The sequence below is a fragment of the Phyllopteryx taeniolatus genome, chromosome 11 (genome assembly GCF_024500385.1).
Source record: "Phyllopteryx taeniolatus isolate TA_2022b chromosome 11, UOR_Ptae_1.2, whole genome shotgun sequence".
NCBI classification, from domain to species: domain Eukaryota; kingdom Metazoa; phylum Chordata; class Actinopteri; order Syngnathiformes; family Syngnathidae; genus Phyllopteryx; species Phyllopteryx taeniolatus.
Window position 1 is genome coordinate 9,321,133 of NC_084512.1, and position 20,026 is coordinate 9,341,158.

The 20,026-nt window shown below is 40.5% G+C and overlaps 1 protein-coding gene and 1 long non-coding RNA gene across 7 annotated transcripts in view; one reads left to right on the forward strand and one right to left on the reverse strand.

Moving 5' to 3' along the window:
- Positions 1–20,026, reverse strand: part of cdh23 (cadherin-related 23) — a 205,850-nt gene that overhangs the window by 76,016 nt on the left and 109,808 nt on the right. For 4 of the 5 annotated variants that reach the window (XM_061789259.1, XM_061789262.1, XM_061789263.1 and 1 more), the window contains exons 10-13: positions 15,728–15,840; positions 13,016–13,204; positions 8,437–8,586; positions 8,098–8,256 (exon numbers count right to left, since the gene is read on the reverse strand). In XM_061789259.1, the coding sequence (XP_061645243.1) occupies positions 8,098–8,256; positions 8,437–8,586; positions 13,016–13,204; positions 15,728–15,840 (611 nt within the window). The remainder of the gene's footprint in view (positions 1–8,097; positions 8,257–8,436; positions 8,587–13,015; positions 13,205–15,727; positions 15,841–20,026) is intronic. The other variant, XM_061789260.1, reaches the window with a different exon arrangement.
- The window catches only part of LOC133485497 (uncharacterized), a 48,374-nt gene that overhangs the window by 11,734 nt on the left and 16,614 nt on the right, over positions 1–20,026 (forward strand). The gene's annotated exons all lie outside the window — the stretch shown is intronic.

The following is a 20,026-nucleotide window of genomic DNA, read 5'->3' on the forward strand; positions in this document are numbered from 1 at the left end:
TAAGAAGTCTTTGGAACTCCAGTCAGGTTCTTTTATTAACCTCTGAGGCTTCGTCTGCGGTGTCTTGAGGAGCTCATCCTCAATTCCTCTCTTCCTCTTTATTTTTGAATTTTTACTCATCCCACCTTCTCCCACTGCTCCTTTATCTTTCTCCTATTCCTTCTGTCTTCACCCCATCCTCCACTCCGCCCTTTTCCATTTTCCCAATGCACTCCCTCTACATATCTCCTCTGCACACTCTTTCCCCTTGATGCTTCTGTCTCTTTTGCTCCCCCTCTCCCAGGTGAGTGACAGACCCATAAGTGCTCCAATGATAGCAGTGGGGGTGTTAGCGTGACAGCTATCGAGGAGGCGACAGGAGCGCCTCTGGGGAGCTATAGTGCCCCTCTTGCCTTAGCGACAGAAAAGGAGAGAGTGAGCGCGAGAGAGGGGTGAGAGGTTAAGAAGTAAAGGCGATAGCCATCTTTTCTTTCCCTCCCATCAGTCATTAACTCCCATCCTCTGAACAATCATCATGACAGTGTGGACAAGTCACTTTGCCAACTGCAAGCCAAAGACTTTCAACTTTAGATGCTTAAAAGCCTATTTTAGATTTAGCGGATATAAACATTGTTGGGTATAGGATTATACTACAACTTTACTTAACCATGGGTATTATGTAACTATCTCTTCTTATTATTCTAGATTAAATGCTCATTCAACAAAGATAAAAAAAAAAAATAGGTAGTGAATTAACAAATAGTTCATAAGCAGATGACATTTCACAAATTTCAGTTATATGCAGATTCATTCTTGAAATGTACATTAGCAGTGAAGCATTTGTGGTTTTCTAGTCTTTGATTATTTTTAGGTTTTTGTCTTTTAAAAAAAATCCAATAAAGTGGTATGAAAATCATATTGTTTTTACATACGTACATTTTTAATGTATTCTTTTCTAGCGCTAACAAGCCTTTAGCTTCTATAATCAAAATGGAAGACTACACCAGTTGCTGAATTGCTAAAAAACAACAACAACAAACACTTAATCCTTAAAATACATGAACTCTGAAGTCAAAGTCATTAAGAATAATGCCAGTAAGTCAAAATTAATAAGATTTGATGATAGTGCGTGTAGCCTCCTTATACTGTATTTTGAATGTGACTGTACTGTGAATGCCAAATGGTTAAAATATCCGCTGCGCTAAAGTATTATAGTCAGCATTCCTTTTCAAAAAAGTTGATAAGGACTTGTGCGCAAAAAGTCAGTGAGCTGCTGATTGCCAATATAAACTCTAAAACCCCCCTTGGGGCCTCAGGCACTAACTACAAAAGAGAAATTAGTTTTCAGTTGACCAGTTTGGTTAAATGATGTGTTTCTTTCCATCAGAGAGGGGAGGCCAGTGGGCAAACACACTTATGGTATGTGTGTATGTCTCACTTTATAAGTGCCTGTGTATATGCGTATTTGTGAGTCCACAAGACTGATAATGGTGATATGTGGAGGCATTTTGTGTGATCATGTACTGTATAAGCCTGGCTGTAATGAGTGTGGGTGCATACAATATGTGTGTGAGTGTTTGTGTGTGGGGGTGCATACAATATGTGTGTGAGTGTTTGTGTGTGGGTGTGTGACTACACCCAATTATTATTATTATTATGCGATTGGCTGGCGACCAGTTCAGGGTGTACCCCGCCTCTATAGCTGGGATAGGCTTTAGCATGCCCGCGACCCTAGTGAAGATATGCGGTACAGAAAATGCATGGATGGATTATTATTATTATTATTATTGTGTCTATGTGAATTTAATCAACATGACAGAAGAACTCCAGCTATTTAAAGGAAGGAAATTGACACAGTGGCAGCGGGAAAACGTCTAGTGTTTAGGCAGCTATAATTATTCAAAGCACATGTGAAGTGGTAAAAAAATAGCCTTTAACTCAAAAGTAAAGAAAAGAGGTATAAAGAGAAAGGTGGGTGACTGTGTTGGACGCAAAAACGGGAGATCCAGTTTGAGCTGCCAGTGAAAAGGCTTAAAGCAGCTGGCAGCTTCGTGTTGCTGAAAGGCCTTCATCCTCCCCCTCTCTTTCTGCCTCTGTCCTCAATGATGAAAGAATGAGATTAGAGAGTTGTGACTACACTGAAGACACACACTGAATAAAAAGGGACAAAGTGGTAGCAGCAGTATTGCTGAATGATGAGGGAGCAGAACTGACGTCAAGACATGACACAGTCACAATAGACATGTTTAACATGCAGCCATAACTAGGGCAGGGATGTTCTTTTAGCGGTAATGTGCCTTTTAGTGACATGATTAAACCGCATATCATTCAATTCATTATTTGTTATTATTTATTACGTACGCTTGACACCTTGTCACAACAAATAAAATGACTAATTCGACATGTTTTAAAATTATGTTTAGATCAACCCCCTTACAAGGGATCTGTACCCTTGCGCACTATATCTACTCCTGCTATTACTGTTACTATTGGAAACCTGTCTCGTCGGTGGCAGGAGTAAATTAAATGACTCTGATACATTGTCTTGACAGAAGTCATAGGCAACATATTTCAACCAACCAACCCCAATCAATGAATCAGGGATTGAACAAGATGCTTCAATTACCCTGAAACTTACCCCTTCTTCTGTCAAGACATTTTGGATAATTCTATGTTTCCAATATGTAAAAAAATATTTGTTGAAAGCCCTTTTGTGTTCCAACATGACTGTCTTTCAGAGCAAAAAGCTCAGTCAATAAACGCATGCTTGGAGGAGTTTGGTGTGGAAGAACGTGAGAGAACTTACACACACCCTTGTCTTCCCAGAAAAAGTAAAAAAAAAAAAAAAAAAAAGGCAACCGAGGAGGGACGAACTCCATTAATTTCATTCATTTTCCGTCCCTGTTGATGCAATATCTAAGTGTACCACTAATTTTGTACAGATGGAGATGGCATGTCACAAAGTAATATAAAACTTTGAGACCAATAAGCATGGGTATCAGCATCCTTTGAGAAGATAGAGACAACAGCTATGAACGTGGTTGACTAAATTGACAGCAAAACTGCAAGCTTGTAAACCATGGTGACCATCGGAGAGCCCAAAAATCATCAGCCAAAAAACACTCACATTCTAAACGTAAAAGAATGAAAATGATAGGAGACATACCCTCTGAAACCCTCTATTGCAAAATCACGTTGATTTCTACTAACATTAGCAGCTCCTAATGTCTAAAGTCTCAAGAGAAAAAAAAAAAAAAAAAAAAGAAAAGGACAAAGAGATGAAGTGAGAGAGGAAGGGATACAGACAAAAGAGTAAATCACTATAAATATTTATACTGATAAGTAGCACTGCAAAGCATAAATATTAAATAGCTGTGTTTGTGTGTGTACCTATGTGTTGGGTGTAAGTGTCCACAGGGATGCAGGAGTGGGCACTACAAAATGCATCAGCTACCTCTGTACATCAGGGCCGATCAGATGAGCAATGAATATTAACCTAAACCAAGCCTTTCAGCAACATTATCAGATTGCTTGTTGGGCACTTTTGAGAAGAGCTGGCAACAACATGCATAATTCCAATTAGCATAGGTATAAAGCATTGTATAAACATTACCCAGACTCCACCCTATCTAGATTCCTGTCTCTTCACACCACTGGGACAATTCTCCGCTACAGAAATGCACACCGCACACACCTCTTGACAATGACATTTATTGTGAGTTAAAAAGTAGTCTTATAGCACGCGACACTTATTTTATGACTCTTTTTAAGCATGAAGGTGCACATTAACTACATAGGGTACTTACGGTAATCAACATGTCAAATCTTTACCTAAATTCACATTGAAAAATACTTGACTATTTTTACCAATTCAAACCAAGCTATTCTAAAGCCCACTAGTTAGAGTACAGATGTCACCACTAAGCGCAAAAAGGAACCTTGTCAACACAGTAAACAGAGTCTTAAGTGGAAAGTGCTCAAATATGTTGAAGAGAACGTAAACTCAGCTATGACAAAGAATAAGCATTTTAGCAATTTTAGAAAGTCATGAAGACTTTTTTTAAAGTCACGAAGACTTTCTAAAATTCAGACAAGTTACGGTAGTGTTGTTAAAGAAGAAGGCCATTACAGACCACAGATGATGAGTCCCTGACATACAGGGAAAGACACATGACGTAGTGTTTATCATTGTTTGTTTCATGCTTATTTTACAGTTTGAAACAGAGGGAAATCTGCCTCTAGCCCAGGTAAAAAGAAAAAAAAAACACTACAAAAAAAACCAAAAACACACTGTGAAGCAAAACAGAACCAATTCAAGGTCTATTGCAATAATAGGCCATTTAGTTTGGCAGTAAGTTATACTATAGGTGTAATATGTCTGGACATGCAGACCATTAAAATGAGACAGTCATCATTGTTTTTTGTAATAAAAATCATTTGGCCACCTTCTTATGCCCCTCACAGACATCTGATACCTTTGGGTCTCTCAGCACATTTATACAAGTAGACAAAATGAAGCCGTGGAGGACAATGAATGAGATGCAACAGAGTTACACGGTGTGTGGTGACAAAACACTCTAATTAACATGAGCTCGGTTTAATATACAGTAGATGCTGGACTTTTAATAACAGTACAGATAATTTAAATCCAATTGTAGTATTTTTTTTCTAGCTACTATGATTATTTACCAGTAATTATTTTAAATTTTTGATTGAATAATAATGTTTTATTTGCAATGTCTTAATTTTTCAGCTTTTAAAATTGATTTTTGGTTTTGGAAGTGGCAGCTGGTCAATACCACATTACCTTGAATAATAAATAAAATAAATTGAATTGAAAAATGAGAATAAAATGACAATATTTTGAAATATTTTTACTGTATATCATTTTTGAGATGAGCAGGCTAAATATTATATACAGTAGTAAATGCTCAGTTGTTTTGCTCATGTTTTATCGGATTAGTGACACATTTCCGGTCCAGGGCACAAAAATCTTGACCATGTAGTTTTTAAAATAAGTTTGCTGGTCCTCTCTGTTCAACCACAAAACATTGTAAATATGACGGAAAATGTAAGTAATGTCTTTCTCTATGTGGTTGTTGTTTCATATTAAACAGACACATTCTGAGTTGATGCTAATAACGAACAATGTTTAAGATGGCAGCTGGATACTTTGTAAGCAGTGTGTTGTATCCACTCATATTTTCTGCTGTAAGGTTTGTGTGCTTATCTTAAACACATTGGGCTCTATTTACGTAGATGGCACCGGCGTATCTTGATTTTCGTGCAAGCGCGAGGCTATAGTACCCTACAATTAAGTGGTTTGCCAATTCCGCAGACCGGTTTGCGCCAATTTTATTTGAATTTTATTTTATTATAATCACCACCATGCCGCCCCATTGAATTTTATTTTATGATAATCAGTACAGGAAGTCCTCGATTTACGAACGATTTACGTTCCTACGCTAGCGACGTAACACGATTTTCCGCGCAAGTCGGATTTCACCATTAAAGTCGAAATACTTCTGTTACGAGTATTGTCCCACGTGATTGTGACAGCAAGCTCAGTGTGTGTGGGCGTGTGCGTCGATGTGTGAGTGAGACGGGACTGCGAAGAAGGAAGGAGTGCGCGCAGGTATGAGTGTGTACAGTGGCAAGTGTAGTGACGGCGAACGGGGAAGAGTAGCGATTAGCGGAGGACCCGTTGACGTCGAATGTGCAGAGGAGCTAATAAAGCCATTAAAGCAGCAAATTGATGCTTCGTGCCTTTATTGTTGCCGCCAACCAGCGCAGCTGTGCAACGAGAGAAGGGAGTTAACCCCTGCGTCTCCCGACCACGGTCAGGTGACCGTAGCAGGAAAGGTTAACACTTTGTATAAAGAAACTAAAAAAAAAAAATAAGATGCTGTACTTACCATTACCGCTGAGAGTGTGAAAAAAAAGGAGGGCGAAAAAGGCAAAGATACAAAAACAAAGGCAAAGACACAAACACAGACAAGCACTATGCACTAGCTAAGCAGAAACACTATGGTGCTGGGACAAAATGGTGGACGAGGCACGGGTGTCGAAATGTCGTAGGTCGAGTGCGTCGTAACTCGAGGACGTCCTGTAGTAATATGTATAATAATCATGATTGTTTGGGTTGTTTTTCCTTGTATGCAATCTACTTACAGATGTGCTATGTTACACAATTTTGGTAATTTTTGTCATCTACAAACGTAATTGAGGTAGCACACTGGGGACATTCCAAAACATGCTTGTTGGGGTAATATCTATCCATCCATTTTCCGTACCGCTTATCCTCACTAGGGACGTGGGTGTGCTGGAGCCTGTCCCAGCTGACTCTAGGCGAGACGCGGGGTACACCCAGAACTGGTCACATGCCAATTGCAGGGCACATATAAACAAACAACCATTTGCAGTCACATTTACACCTACGGACAATCTGGAGTTTTCAATTAACCTACCATGCATGTTTTTGGGATGTGGGAGGAAACCGGAATACCCGCAGAAAACCCACCCAGGCACGGGGAGAACATGCAAACTCCACACAGGCGAGGCCGGATTTGAACCCAGGTCCTCGGAACTGTGAGATAGATGCGGCCATTGGGGCAATTTAATACAATATAAATTGTCCATGTGAATGAAAGTATGTTTGTCTATACCTTACAATTACGCAGTGACCAGTCCAGTGTGTAGCTGGGATAGGCTCCAATTACCCATAACCCTAACGAGAACAAGCGGTATAGAAATTGGATGGATGGTTAAAAATCCGACCTCAACATTCCTCATGAGAACCAAAACGACATGGGGAGTGACAATCACTTGTTTAATCAGACAGCAGCATGAAAATAAACTGCCTGCTGCATTCATTGCATCACAACCGTTGTAACTCACTGTCTAAATTACTAATGAACTAAATTATGACAGAGTCACACTGGTAAACAAATCTGTGCAAACACATTACCGGACAAACACACACACATACAGACAACCCTAGATTGTAATCATGTGGGCTAACTAATAGAGCCTACAATGACACTGTCTCATTTTAGCCATGTGTTGACTTTGAGGGAGTTGAAGGAGATAGTGAGTGTAGTCGCTTTGTGTGTGTGTGTGTGTATGAATGTATTTCCATTTTTCTCTTTTAGTGAAGAGTTCGCCATGAGTGGGCAACATCTGTTTAATGTTTGTATTGTGTCTTCAGTGGCATTCAGTGTGTGTGTGTTAGAGCAGCCGTCACTTTTTCTCTTTACAGCCTGCTCACTCTCAGTACTCCATATTCTCAGGCAGGCCACACAAGGCCAACATCACCCAGACTTATCGGGCATTAGATTGCCCTGCAATCTCCATTTCATGAGCACGGGTCTATAAACACTATTGATTTTCACACAGTGGGTTTTACACTTGAACCAAGTGGAATGTACTGTAGGTGTGGCTGCTTGTATCGAGTGGCGATGAATAATAATGTTATGCTTTTTAAATTTATACATTCACAATAATATGAATGCCCCTGTTAGAATAAATGTGTACTATTGATTACGTATTATAATATTGTATCTTCGGCTCACATACTGACTTGGAATTAAGGAAGGGATACGCAGTTGTTGTTTTTTTTCCCGACACCCAGCCAATGGAGTTCTACAATGCGGATCCCATGCCCAGAGAAGTGGGTGGTGTGTATCCAGGAGGGCATCTGGCATAAGAAGTAAGCCATACAAATCATGCGAATTAGAAACATGACTTCCTGCTGGTGACCCCTGCAGGGAGAACTCAAAGGGGAACAAGACTTTACTAGTGTTTCCCAACCTTCATTGAGCCAAGGCACACACATAAGATTAGAACAATTTCACGGCACTTCACGAAACAAAGATGTCAGAATAATTCTGAATACTGATAATCTTGTCTCAATTTACTCACAAATTGACTTACTCAGTGTGAAATTTTATTTCAACCAATACTGTAATACTCGCAGGAAACCATGACTTTTTCTGTTGCATGAATGGCAACAAGTGGATACACCGGTTCATTGTACCAGGTCCATTTAGTTGGTAAGTGTTCTTTCTATTATGGCATTCAGCATTCATTCACTGGGCTGTGCGCTCTTTTCCCACTCACCAGGATACGAAGCAGTGAGGTACCGCTGGGTGTATTTTCAGGGAGACTGATGTTGTAGAGAGATTTGCTGAAGATGGGTCTGTTATCATTCTCATTGATAAGGTCAATAAAAATGCGGGCAAATCCCACATGGTCGGATATGGACTCATTGGCGTAGAGCTGGAAAAAAATAAAAAGGGTGTTGACACCAATCATTAAAATTTAACCTGATACAGTATATCAATTAGACTTCTTCCACACCTCCTCCTTTTTTCTTTTTAAAGTTGCAGAGTTTGGATACCAACCAGAGGTGTGTTACTATATACAAAGCGGAATAGGTATAGAAATCTTTAAACTTACTGAATAACTGTAGCTGCGGATTCGCTCATAGTCTAGTGGCATCGCGACCCTCATTCTGATGTCGGCACGCCCTTGTACAGCCGTGGGAGAGATGGTAAAGTATTCGGAATTGTTCCCTGTGAGGAACACCTGGAACATGCTGTTCACCCCCTGCCACAGGAAGGATGAGAGTTTACAGAACAATATTTAATCAGACGAAATGATGGAGGATGTATTGATATCGTCAACGGAAGCAGATGATTAAAATCTATGCTTTTCCAGTACATGTGTCATGAACGGAACAGAGGATAGGACCCAAAAATGCACGACTCCAAAACAAATGGACAGTTTCCAAAAAGAGAGGTTTAATAGACGGGCATAGGTCAGTACACAGGCAGGCAATCCAAGAAAGGCAACAGTATCCAAAATCATGAGGCAAAGAGGCAAGGTCGATAATCGGAACAGGGTCAAGTCTTACTGTGAGTCTGTGACGTGGAAACAAGGAATGTTGGAACGCGACGACAAGGTACAACGAACTGGCAACGAGAGGGAATGAGACACGAGGTTAAATACAAGGGGTAATTAGGGTGAACGAGGCACAGGTGGTGAAGATGCTCACAGGAGCAGTTGTGTGTGAAACAGGGGGCTGACAAAACCCGGAACACACACACACACACACACACACACATGACAACATCCATCCATCCATCCCTTTTCTGAGCCGCTTCTCCTCACTAGGGTCGCGGGTGTGCTGGAGCCTATCCCAGCTGTCATCGGGCAGGAGGCGTGGTACACCCTGAACTGGTTGCCAGCCAATCGCACGGCACATAGAAACAAACAACCATTCGCACTCACAGTCATGCCTACGGGCAATTTAGAGTCTCCAATTAATGCATGTTTTTGGGATGTGGGAGGAAACCGAAGTGCCCGGAGAAAACCCACGCAGGCACGGGGAGAACATGCGAACTCCACACAGGTGGGGCCGGGGATTGAACCCGGGTCCTCAGAACTGTGAGGTTGACGCTCTAACCAGTCGTCCACCGTGCCGCCCACATGACAACATGCTTTTTTTTATGATTAATGGTGGAACAAGAGAAAATGTATTTATGCACTACACTACAAAGAAACACAGAAAACAAACTCACTTTTTTCTGAAAACAAACCAAGAACAAACTGTGCTTTACATTTTAACATTTATATGATGCCTAATAGCCAAAATACCTAAAGCAGAGAAATAACAACACCCAGTTCTAGTTTAGTAGCATCAAATAGCAGGTACACACAGTATCTGTCAAACAGGTATTCTAAAGTGAAACTGTTCGGGCAGTCAACTTATTTGAACAAGTTGTAGGTGATCTATGACTTTTCACGGGCTTATAATTTTTTTTAAATACAACGTCATTCAGGCAACTTTTAAAGCATTGTTAAAGAGAAGATGAAGGCTGATGGCTACATAGTGCTGCAGAAAACTTTCTGATGCCACTTTCTCTGTCTGGACATTTTATTTGGACAGTCTCCAAAAGGATTTTCCAGTTATTCTTTCTACATTTGGACACATATCAAAGAATAGGATTCTGTTTGTTTTAATACATTTTAGAACTGTTTTATGAGCAGAAAGAGATGTTGTGATCGCTGATGACAACCGTGACTATCTACCTAAATACAGAAACATACATCAGGGATTTGGTTCTGGCTCACAAAATGCTGCCGACTATGTGGGATGGAGTTTGCGTTGGAGAACATTGCCAACTATTGAGGTGGCTCAAGAGTTGGCACTGTCTAATTTTTAACTATCCATCCATCCATTTTCTGAGCCGCTTCTCCTCACTAGGGTCGCGGGCGTGCTGGAGCCTATCCCAGCTGTCATCGGGCAGGAGGCGGGGTACACCCTGAACTGGTTGCCAGCCAATCGCAGGGCACATAGAAACAAACAACCATTCGCACTCACAGTCATGCCTACGGGCAATTTAGAGTCTCCAATTCATGCATGTTTTTGGGATGTGGGAGGAAACCGGAGTACCCGGAGAAAACCCACGCAGGCACGGGGAGAACATGCAAACTCCACACAGGCGGGGCCGGGGACTGAACCCGGGTCCTCAGAACTGTGAGGCCGACGCTCTAACCAGTCGGCCACCGTGCCGCATTTTTAACTATGCTGTGGAAATATCTTTCTATCTGACATGAAATTCCATATAACCTCTAAAAAGAGCACCTAATGACTTTGTCTTTCAAACACCGAAAATCCCTCCAGTACAAAAGCATGAATATAAATCAAGGCAGGGTCAAAATGACACCACAACCAGGAGAGGTCCGTGGCTGCCTTGAGCCAAAAAACCTTCTCTGGAGCCCCCCAACCCCCGACCTCTTTAAAGCTGCAGGGCAGCCCGTCGCATCACCACTCTGGCAGACAGAGGAAGATGAGTGCACTGGTCGATTAGTATTTTGCTGGCAGCCAAATAGCCCCCTTGTTTTTGTTTTTATCTGTGTGAGAACCATTGTGGCTGATGGCTCCTATTTAAAAGACTATCCAATATGCAGGGATGTCACCTCAAACTGCCCATAAATATAATTGCTCTTCCATTTACTTGAGCCTTTAGAAGCCCCTGATAAAAGTACCCTGTCAGGAGTGACATCCATAAAGTTTGTTGACAGGTTCCAGCATAAAAAAAGTTTTTTAGACGCCAGCCAAGCAGAAGAACAAAGGGAAGAACTAACAGCCAAAAAGAGTGTGAGAGAGGGGTAACTACCACTTATGTCACAGTCTCAAAAATAAAACATCTGCCTAGAATTCCTTGAACTACAGGAATGTAAGATTCCTGCGCAGGTGTAACGGAGTGTGAATGAGTGTGCACATCATTACTGACATGCGGGTTTTACCAGATCAAGACAGCAAATCAAAACAAATAGCAATTACCTCTAAAGCTTGCACGTGTATGTGAAACTAATGCATCAACCTCTAACAAATCTGAGTTTTACATTCCTTGACCTTAAGGTAATTTGGTGATTGTTCTTCGGTTAAGTAATGTCAAATCCTCAGTGTGATGGGACTCTGTTTACTGTACTTTCCTTCATAAAGTCATAATATGTACAGTTTAAAACCAGTTTACATACACTGTCTAAAAGACACATACACTTTTTTTCACTGTATGACATGAAATCAGACTAAACTTTCCCTGTTTTAGGTCAATTAAGGATTATCCAAATTATTTCTATTAGCTAAAGCCAGAATAATGAGAGGAGGCTTTTTTTGGACACTTTTTCATTACTTTCTTTTAAGTCAGAGGTTTACATACATTTCTTTAGTATTTGGTACCATTGCCTTTAAACTGTATAACTTGGGTCAAAGGTTTTGGATATCCTTCCACAATTTTGACCCATTTTTCCTGACATAACTGGTGTAACTGAGCCAATTTTGTAGGCCGCCTTGCTCGCACGTGCATTTTCAGGTCTGGCCATACATTTTCACAGGATTGAGATCAGTGCTTCGTGATGGCCACTCCAAAATCAATGTCTTTGTTATCCTTAGCGACTTTGTACGCAGTCTGGCAGTAAGCTTTTGGTCATTGTCCGTTTGGAAGACTCATTTGCGCCCTGGCTATAACTTCCTGACTGATGTCTTGAGATGATGCTACCCTGAAAAGGCCATATTTTGGTGGGCAACTGGTTAGAGCGTCAGCCTCACAGTTCTGAGGACCCGGGTTCAATCCCCGGCCCCGCCTGTGTGGAGTTTGCATGTTCTCCCCGTGCCTGCGTGGGTTTTCTCCGGGCACTCCGGTTTCCTCCCACATCCCAAAAACATGCATTAATTGGAGACTCTCAATTGCCCGTAGGCATGACTGTGAGTGCGAATGGTTGTTTGTTTGTATGTGCCCTGCGATTGGCTGGCTACCAGTTCAGGGTGTACCCCGCCTCCTGCCCGATGACAGCTGGGATAGGCTCCAGCACGCCCGCGACCCTAGTGAGGAGAAGCGGCTCAGAAAATGGATGGATAAGACTTTTTTTTGTAGGAACACATTATTATGAATTATATATTATTATTCATTTTCTTTAGTTTTTAAAATCAACTTCCGTGTATTTTTTTATTTACCAAATCTCGATTTTAAGTGGTAAATGCTTCTATTCCATGCAGTAGAGCATTAATTATGACCTCTGTTCTCCTCTCTACCGTCCCCCACCATCCACTTGACTTGTAGTTATTTGACAAATTCCACCCTGACTGCTTCTGTACCTAAATCAATCAGAGTTGACTAGCTTTCTGCTTATCTGCACCCTCGGTGATTGATTTTCCTCGTTAAGCATAATTTGATCCTCTGTCCCATCTCTTCCAGAGCAAATTAAATTGTAGTGAAGTCCAATGTGCAGGTGTCGGCTGTGTGCACAAGCATGTGTGCAGCATTTGCGAGAGAGAGACAGAGTGAAAGGAAGCTTAAAGTGAACTGAGTGTGTGCATGTGTTGTGATTGGATGACTAATAGATAAGGCTAATGGTAAGTGGCAGGAACACTAAATGTGCTGTTTAAAAATGTCTAAATGATTACTATTGACGGACAACAGTATCAAGTCAACATTACAGTGAGTAGCAGCGACAATGATTAACCCACCTCATCCTTGTCTTCAGCCTGAATGAAGAGGGGCAGCGCAAAGCCCACCTGGGCAAGCTCAGTGATGCGGACACGGTACTCAGAACTGTTGAACTTTGGGGCGTTGTCATTCTTGTCAATAAGCAGGATGGTGAAGGTGGTCCTGACTGTAGCTTCTGATGGACTGCGATCTTCTTTCAGCTCGGTGGCCTTATCGGGAGCCACAACGGAAACAGCCATTGTGAAGCGATAGACGACGAGACAAAGACAAGAGACACAATACGTCACACTAAATGTAATTTCTGATGGAAGCTGTCAGCACACAATCTAGACAGGCATTTACAGCTTTTCATTTATCGAATCAAAAAAGAGCACAGGCTGAATCAGGGGGCTCAAAGTGAGGCCAAAGGAGGACCCCCACATGTAGACCAATACACACACAGACACAATGTGATTTAAGAGAAAATAGTTCAATTGAGAAGACCTAATTGCGCAATTTCTCTCTCTGGCTGTCTGTGGATTGAAGCTTCTGCAATGAAAAAGAGAAAGGGGGGAGGGGGTAGAAATGGGCTGGGACTTTCGATGGTCTGATGATGGCTGATAGACGTGTGCTACAAGCAGTCGAGCATACTGCTGGTGTCCAGGTAATAATATAGCCTCAATCATCCCAATGTAACTTTTCCTATATAATCTCAGCATTATCTAGCCTGAAGTTGAAAAATGTGTGTATTATGCTGCCTTACAAAAATCAATAGCATCACCACCAAGGAAGCATAAGCAGAGAGAGAATGAAGGGAGGAAAAAAAATCTATATCTTATAAATATATTTTTGGGTGAAATTTTTTCCAGTATTTTCACTTATTCTGTTTTTCGTCTTAATAATTATTGATTTCAATTAAAAAGATGAAGTAAGACTGGAATACATTTGCAAGTATTCCTTTTCGTTTTAAGTCAGAGCGTGTGAGAGAAAGAGAGTACTGGCCTACCACTGAAACACTATCACATGCAGCTTTGTATGAACAATAACATTTACTGAATATGCAAATAAGTGTGTTTTCAGGAGGTCATATAGTAAGCACCATTATTTTGAAGCTCAAGTGTAAATGATTTGACTCAACATAACATTAAACTTTACACTTCAACATTGCAGTCAAATTGATAACAAAAGCTCTTTGATTGTGTATCTTTCTACTTTCAAGCAGCTCTTCGACATCCATTTCACACAATCTCTTGCACTCTGTGAAAACCACTCCGTGCACAATAATGGCTGAAAAGAAATTACAGCAAAAAAAAAGAAAAGAAAACCGAGGTTGGAAGTTGACGAGAAAGTGGGTGTGCAAGGCAACCCGTGATACACTTTAGGCTCAGGGCAGGGACAGAGGAATTGAGAGACAGCATCTACTTCAAAAAAAGGAGGACAAAGAAGAGAAGGAGGGAGTAACATAAGAGCCCTTCACATCGGCAAGGGCACAAAATCCTATTCCTTTATCTTGTGCTACTCAGTTCCACAAACCCTCCCTGGACAGGCTGCAGGCTGTTTACTGCTCACAAAACTGCAAAAGGGACATTATCAAAGGATCAAACCATAAATGCCTGCGCACATTATCAGGATGACAATTGAGCGGGAGCACATTATCTATCGATCTACACAGGGTAGATGAACTCTTGACCTTGAAAGTGAATATTTAGACTTTCTGATTTCTAATGGAAGTATAGTACTGTGCAAAAGTCTTAGGCTGCCATGAGGTTTGTTCTTTTAGCAATGCCATAATGATCATATTTAACTACAATGGCACTAAGTAGAGGTCAGACCTTGAACTGCTAAAAAAACAAAACAAAAAAAACAGTCAATAAATGTGAAAACAAATGTATTTGGGTTTACGTGGTACGTGGTGTTCTGTGGTTCTTTGATACCATATTGACCCACGTGGTTAAAAAATAAATAAATAAAACCCTGATTCAGATCATTACCAAAATGGATGAAACTGTAATCGGCTGTTCCATCACGAACCATTCCTCTCCAACGTTTTGTGGTCATAGGTTTTGTATTCATTTGTGTGAACTTGTTGTGTCCTATTAAGTCAGTCTTTCAGAAGTCATGTTGACTGCTTTACAAAGGGTCATTGTAAAAATAGACTTTTCACAGCGCAATAGAGCCTCTATTTAAATGTTTATACATTTGTACAGTTACACAAATATGCCTCTAAAGCCCCCCCAAAACTTCCCAGGTCGAACTGACATCCTGCAAGACGGAAAATCTTTGGAATTTGCTGGCTTATACCATAAGACATTTAAAGATGTGCTTTGCTTTTGCTTTGGCTTTTTACAATGTAAGAGGGTTATTAAATGAGGAAGAACATGAGAAGAAGACTAAAGTAGTGTCCCAAAATATTTGTGCAGCATCCCCACAGGTTTTGTCACCTTTTATTTATGGATTTTATGTTTTAATAATAACAGAGATTAACTTGTGTTACCTATGTGTCACGATTCCTAATGCAAACAAATCAGAGGGCGACCAGCGTCCCAAAACAACAAACAAATCTGTCTGTCTTCAGATGTTCCACTGCATTTTGAGAACCTCCTTAATTGGCAGGATAAAAAAGGGAACATTTGAATTCAATGTGCCAATACAACTCGTCAATAGAGATGAGGTCGATGGACGTCTGGTCGCTCCTCCATGATGTGACAGTCCCTTCCATGACAGGACTTTCCTACCCCCATTTATCAGCTCACCTTGACAGTAAGAGTGAATCCTGCTGAGTAGAGTGGGTTTTCTCTGTCCAGCTGGCCATTCACTGTCAGGCGACCACTGATGTAGTCCAGGGAAAAAACACTGTTGGTGTTCCCTAGTTGGAAGGATGAATGGGTGGATGGAAAGTGAGGGAGAAAAAGAGATAAGAATGTCAGAGAGCCAAATTAGACTGGCGTCGTGCTTAATTCAACAGAACCCCTGGGATGCAGCACAGAGCCTCTGGAAGGGAAAAGTGGTGGATGAGCAATGTGGATTTCTCTTTCATGCAATATGGATGGAGCTTCTGCTGCTCTGTCTTTCTACGCTCCACCTTAGGCTGACCCACCACCTTTAACCTGTTCACACTGTTTCATCCCTCACTGTCCGAGTCCCTTCCAGTGCTGCACTTTCTTTGCCAGTTTTACGTTATGGACTGTATGAGAAATGCATCATGTTTATTCTTTATTTCACGTTTACCAAAATCATTCATGTTCTAGCATGTCATCCTAACACTGTTACTAAAGAGCAACCCTTTTTTTTTTTACACCAATGATATGTAGGTAGCAATACAGCAGAATGGTATCTTACTGTATGTTACTTACTACAAACATTGCTTGTTTTTGATGTGCATGTATGAGGTCAGGATGACCTCCAAAGACTTAATACTCATCTTGCTTGCCGTGGTCAATATTGTGGATCAGTTTTCTTTTTACCACCATAGAAGAAAGAATAACATGCAAACATAAATACAAGCATGCAATTGACAGATATACGAAACAGCTCATTTAATATGTAAAACACTGATCAAAAATCATCATTGAGAAAAACAATATATACTGTTGTCAGTTGTAAACTAAAGAGAAATACAGAAAACTATTTGTGTGTATCCCAACTTTGATGTGTGCAGCCATTGAGACTAAAACAGAATGAATCCAACGCAGATCCTAAAGGAGAAGTAAGGAAACCTGGGGCCCTACTGTTGTGAATTGTTCGTTAAGACCAACTCATTGTGGTAATGAGATACTGCCCACTAAAGACATGATAAGAACCATATAAGTTAGTTAATGTTTCAAACACAATCAATCTCCAGGTACATCAGTAATATCACATCACCTCAAGGTCTGCTAATTTTAGCTTTAGCAATGCAATGGACAGTATCAAAACACTGCAAAAACTCTGAAAAGTAACTTGATCACCAGCACAAGAGGTGTCCAGGCTGGCCCATCCTCATCTCATGCATCACAAAAGCATTGTGCTCTTGCGAGCATTAAGTACAGGAGACATTTTGTGGAGCCTTTGAACTGTTGAGGCAGTTTATTTGTTCTCATTGACTTGGTTTGTGGCCTAACAATTCTCAATACTTTTGGAATACACTGTAAAATATCTGAGGTTGCGAATGCAGTGACCCATACAGATCAAGATGAAAAAGCAGTCATTGTAAGGAAAATATACAACACATTACTCTACTGATACATCAAAAGATGCTGTATAGTGATGTCTAGCCAATTCTGTGCTTCAAAATCAACAATAAATATAAGCTACTCAGGGAATCTTCTATTAAGAAAAAAATTCTTATAAAAAATCTGGCAGTAACATTTGTGAAAACGATTGATTAAATCTTGTTCTCGTGACACCTGTAAATCGCATTCACATCACTACAGTCTCCGTACTCTTTCAAGAGCAGGATAAACACTGGAACACTGTTATCTTGAACACTATCACCCCCGCCCCTTCTAATAACTCCCAACCTTCATTTTAACTTTCTCACCTTTTATACTCTTGTTGTGTATAACAAGTTATAAGAGACGTGTCAGAAAAGTTACAGTACAAATGTCACTAAAAGCATCTTTTAAACTCGAACTACAAACTACAAGTTTTCCCCTTCAGTGTGTGCCAGACGATCAACTGGTACGTCTGCAAAGAGATCCTATGGTGTTTGCATTGTTCAGTGTGCGAGAAGAGTTCAGAGCTGCGGCGAGACAACTTGTGGCCGCTAACCACAACAACGTGCCTGCTCACAATATCCTGAGCATCCGACAGCTGGCCGAGAAGAAAATTGCTGTGCTGGAGCAACTTCCGGACTCACCCGACCTGGCACCTGATATTTTTCCACCTTCTCAAGCTACAGGAGGTCACCAAAGAAACCTGTTTTGAAGATGTGGACGACATCACGATGACCGTGACAATGTGCCGCGAAGGATTCCGGAAGAATGCTTCCGAGTCTGCATGAGGATGTGGCAGAGAAAGCTGAGAAAGTGCTTTAGAATCCAGGGGTAGTACTTCGAAGGGGAAAACTTGTAGTTTGGATTTAAATGATATCTTTTCTGACACACCTCGTACTCTCTGTTCATAAGTATCTGTCTTGTTTTACCTGACTACTGTTAGAGACTGTTAAAGTAAACTTTAACCATTGTTACTGTTGCATGTGCACGTACACACTGCACTACACGATTCAGAAACATTGACTGCGGTCATGCTTCTATTTTAAATGCATTTTGAGAGCTCCAGTATGTTGTTCCAGTTGTTGGAGAGCTGGAGAGGCCCCCTATGCAATCTGTAGCTAGACGCAAGCCATACATGTGAATGTTATCGGAAACATCTTCTCAATACGTAGGCAAACAATAGAGCAGACGGAGCTGAATGAAATAACCCTGAAAGTCAAGTCCAACTGGAACTAATTTACTTATGTCTTCTGTCAATACATTCTGTGCTGACCAGCTGACAGCACACATAGTCCTCTATCTGCTACATTGTGTGTATGCTAAACTGGATACTGTGCAAACATGCTCAGCAAAAACTATTCACTGCTTATGAAAAAATGGCACATATACGATAAAGTATGTCAGTACATGCTGTCTTGAGTCCAGAACGACAACTTGATAGGTAAAAGCTTTGGCAGCAATTCAAACTTCGTGTTTTACGACTCTGCTGCACCAGTTTTGTCTTCTATATTATTAGAAACATCAGTTTTTCAAATATTCCAAATATGTTTTTTTGTCTAAGGGAATTGCAGACATCCTGAAAAAGATGGTTCGACGTCACAAATATTGACTTTTTCCACAAGTGGGATTTATTTTCCAATAAGAGTATTTAAAACTTAGAAAATGCTTATTTTTGCTTTTCAGCATTATTATTAGAAACACGTAAAACTGTTCTTCACTCTTTCATAGTGAAACAATTTTTTTGTCACTCGCAAAACGTTTGGGCACAATGTACATAACAGAGGCCGAATAGTAGAAACACATTTCAGAATTGTAGTGTATATTTGTAATTTAACATTAGATAAAATTAGAACAGATAAACATATATTCAGTATATCAATTCAGTGGACAATTAAGTACACTTGCACAATCTAACGAGATCAAATAGAGCTGTATCAAAAATTCAGACTTCATAAAGATAAACATTTAATTTACACATCAGTGATATTTCAGTGTAAAAATATCCTTATTAATGTGGGCATAGTTGGCCATGGTGTAGAAGTGCACTGCATAGTCAGAGGACTGTTTCTAATATGTTGTCCTTTGTGTAGGTAGGTAATTATGCAAAACATGTGAAGCACCCTTCTATATTGTTACCCTACATAGTCAAAACACATGCAAAGTAGGTCGATTGAAATCCTATAGGTGTAAATGTGAGTGTGAATGATTGTCTGTCTCTGCATCAGCTTTTTGATTGACAGGTGATAAGTCCTAGGTGTACACCACCCTTCACCTCAAGTCAGATAAGATCGACTTCGGCCCCCCTTCCGAGTCCCTATCCTGCACGGGGGATATATAGATTATTGAACACAGCTTTAGACGCACTCACTGCTCTGTGAATGTATTGGCAAACAACTCTCAAATAGTTTAGTTTCCTTCACTTTCAAGTAAAACATTTTTGTCTTTTGCTTTTCTGTTCTTTGTAATTGTTTTTCTTTTTCATTGCTGTGCATCCTTTCCAAAAGTGTTCCTGTGTGTGTTTTCTAGTTCCTTCATCTTCATTTCATAAAGTACGTCTTGGATATGTAGCTTTCAGTAGTGTGTATGCGAGATGTTTTTGTCCAATTCGATTTCAGCTTCCATGCGTTACCATGTCAATGTAATCAGCCCAGGGCCTTCAGAATCCGCAGTGCTTGAATATGACACATACTCACTATTAGTAAAGGCTCTTTTTTAATTATTTTTTTTTAATTTTATTTTTATTTTTTAACAAATCAGATTTCAGATTCACCTCTCTTCACCTTCGCGAAGGCTTAGAGAGATGTCGGCATTTTTTTCGTCCCCTTACTGGTTGATCAGAGCTACTATAACTAGTGTTGT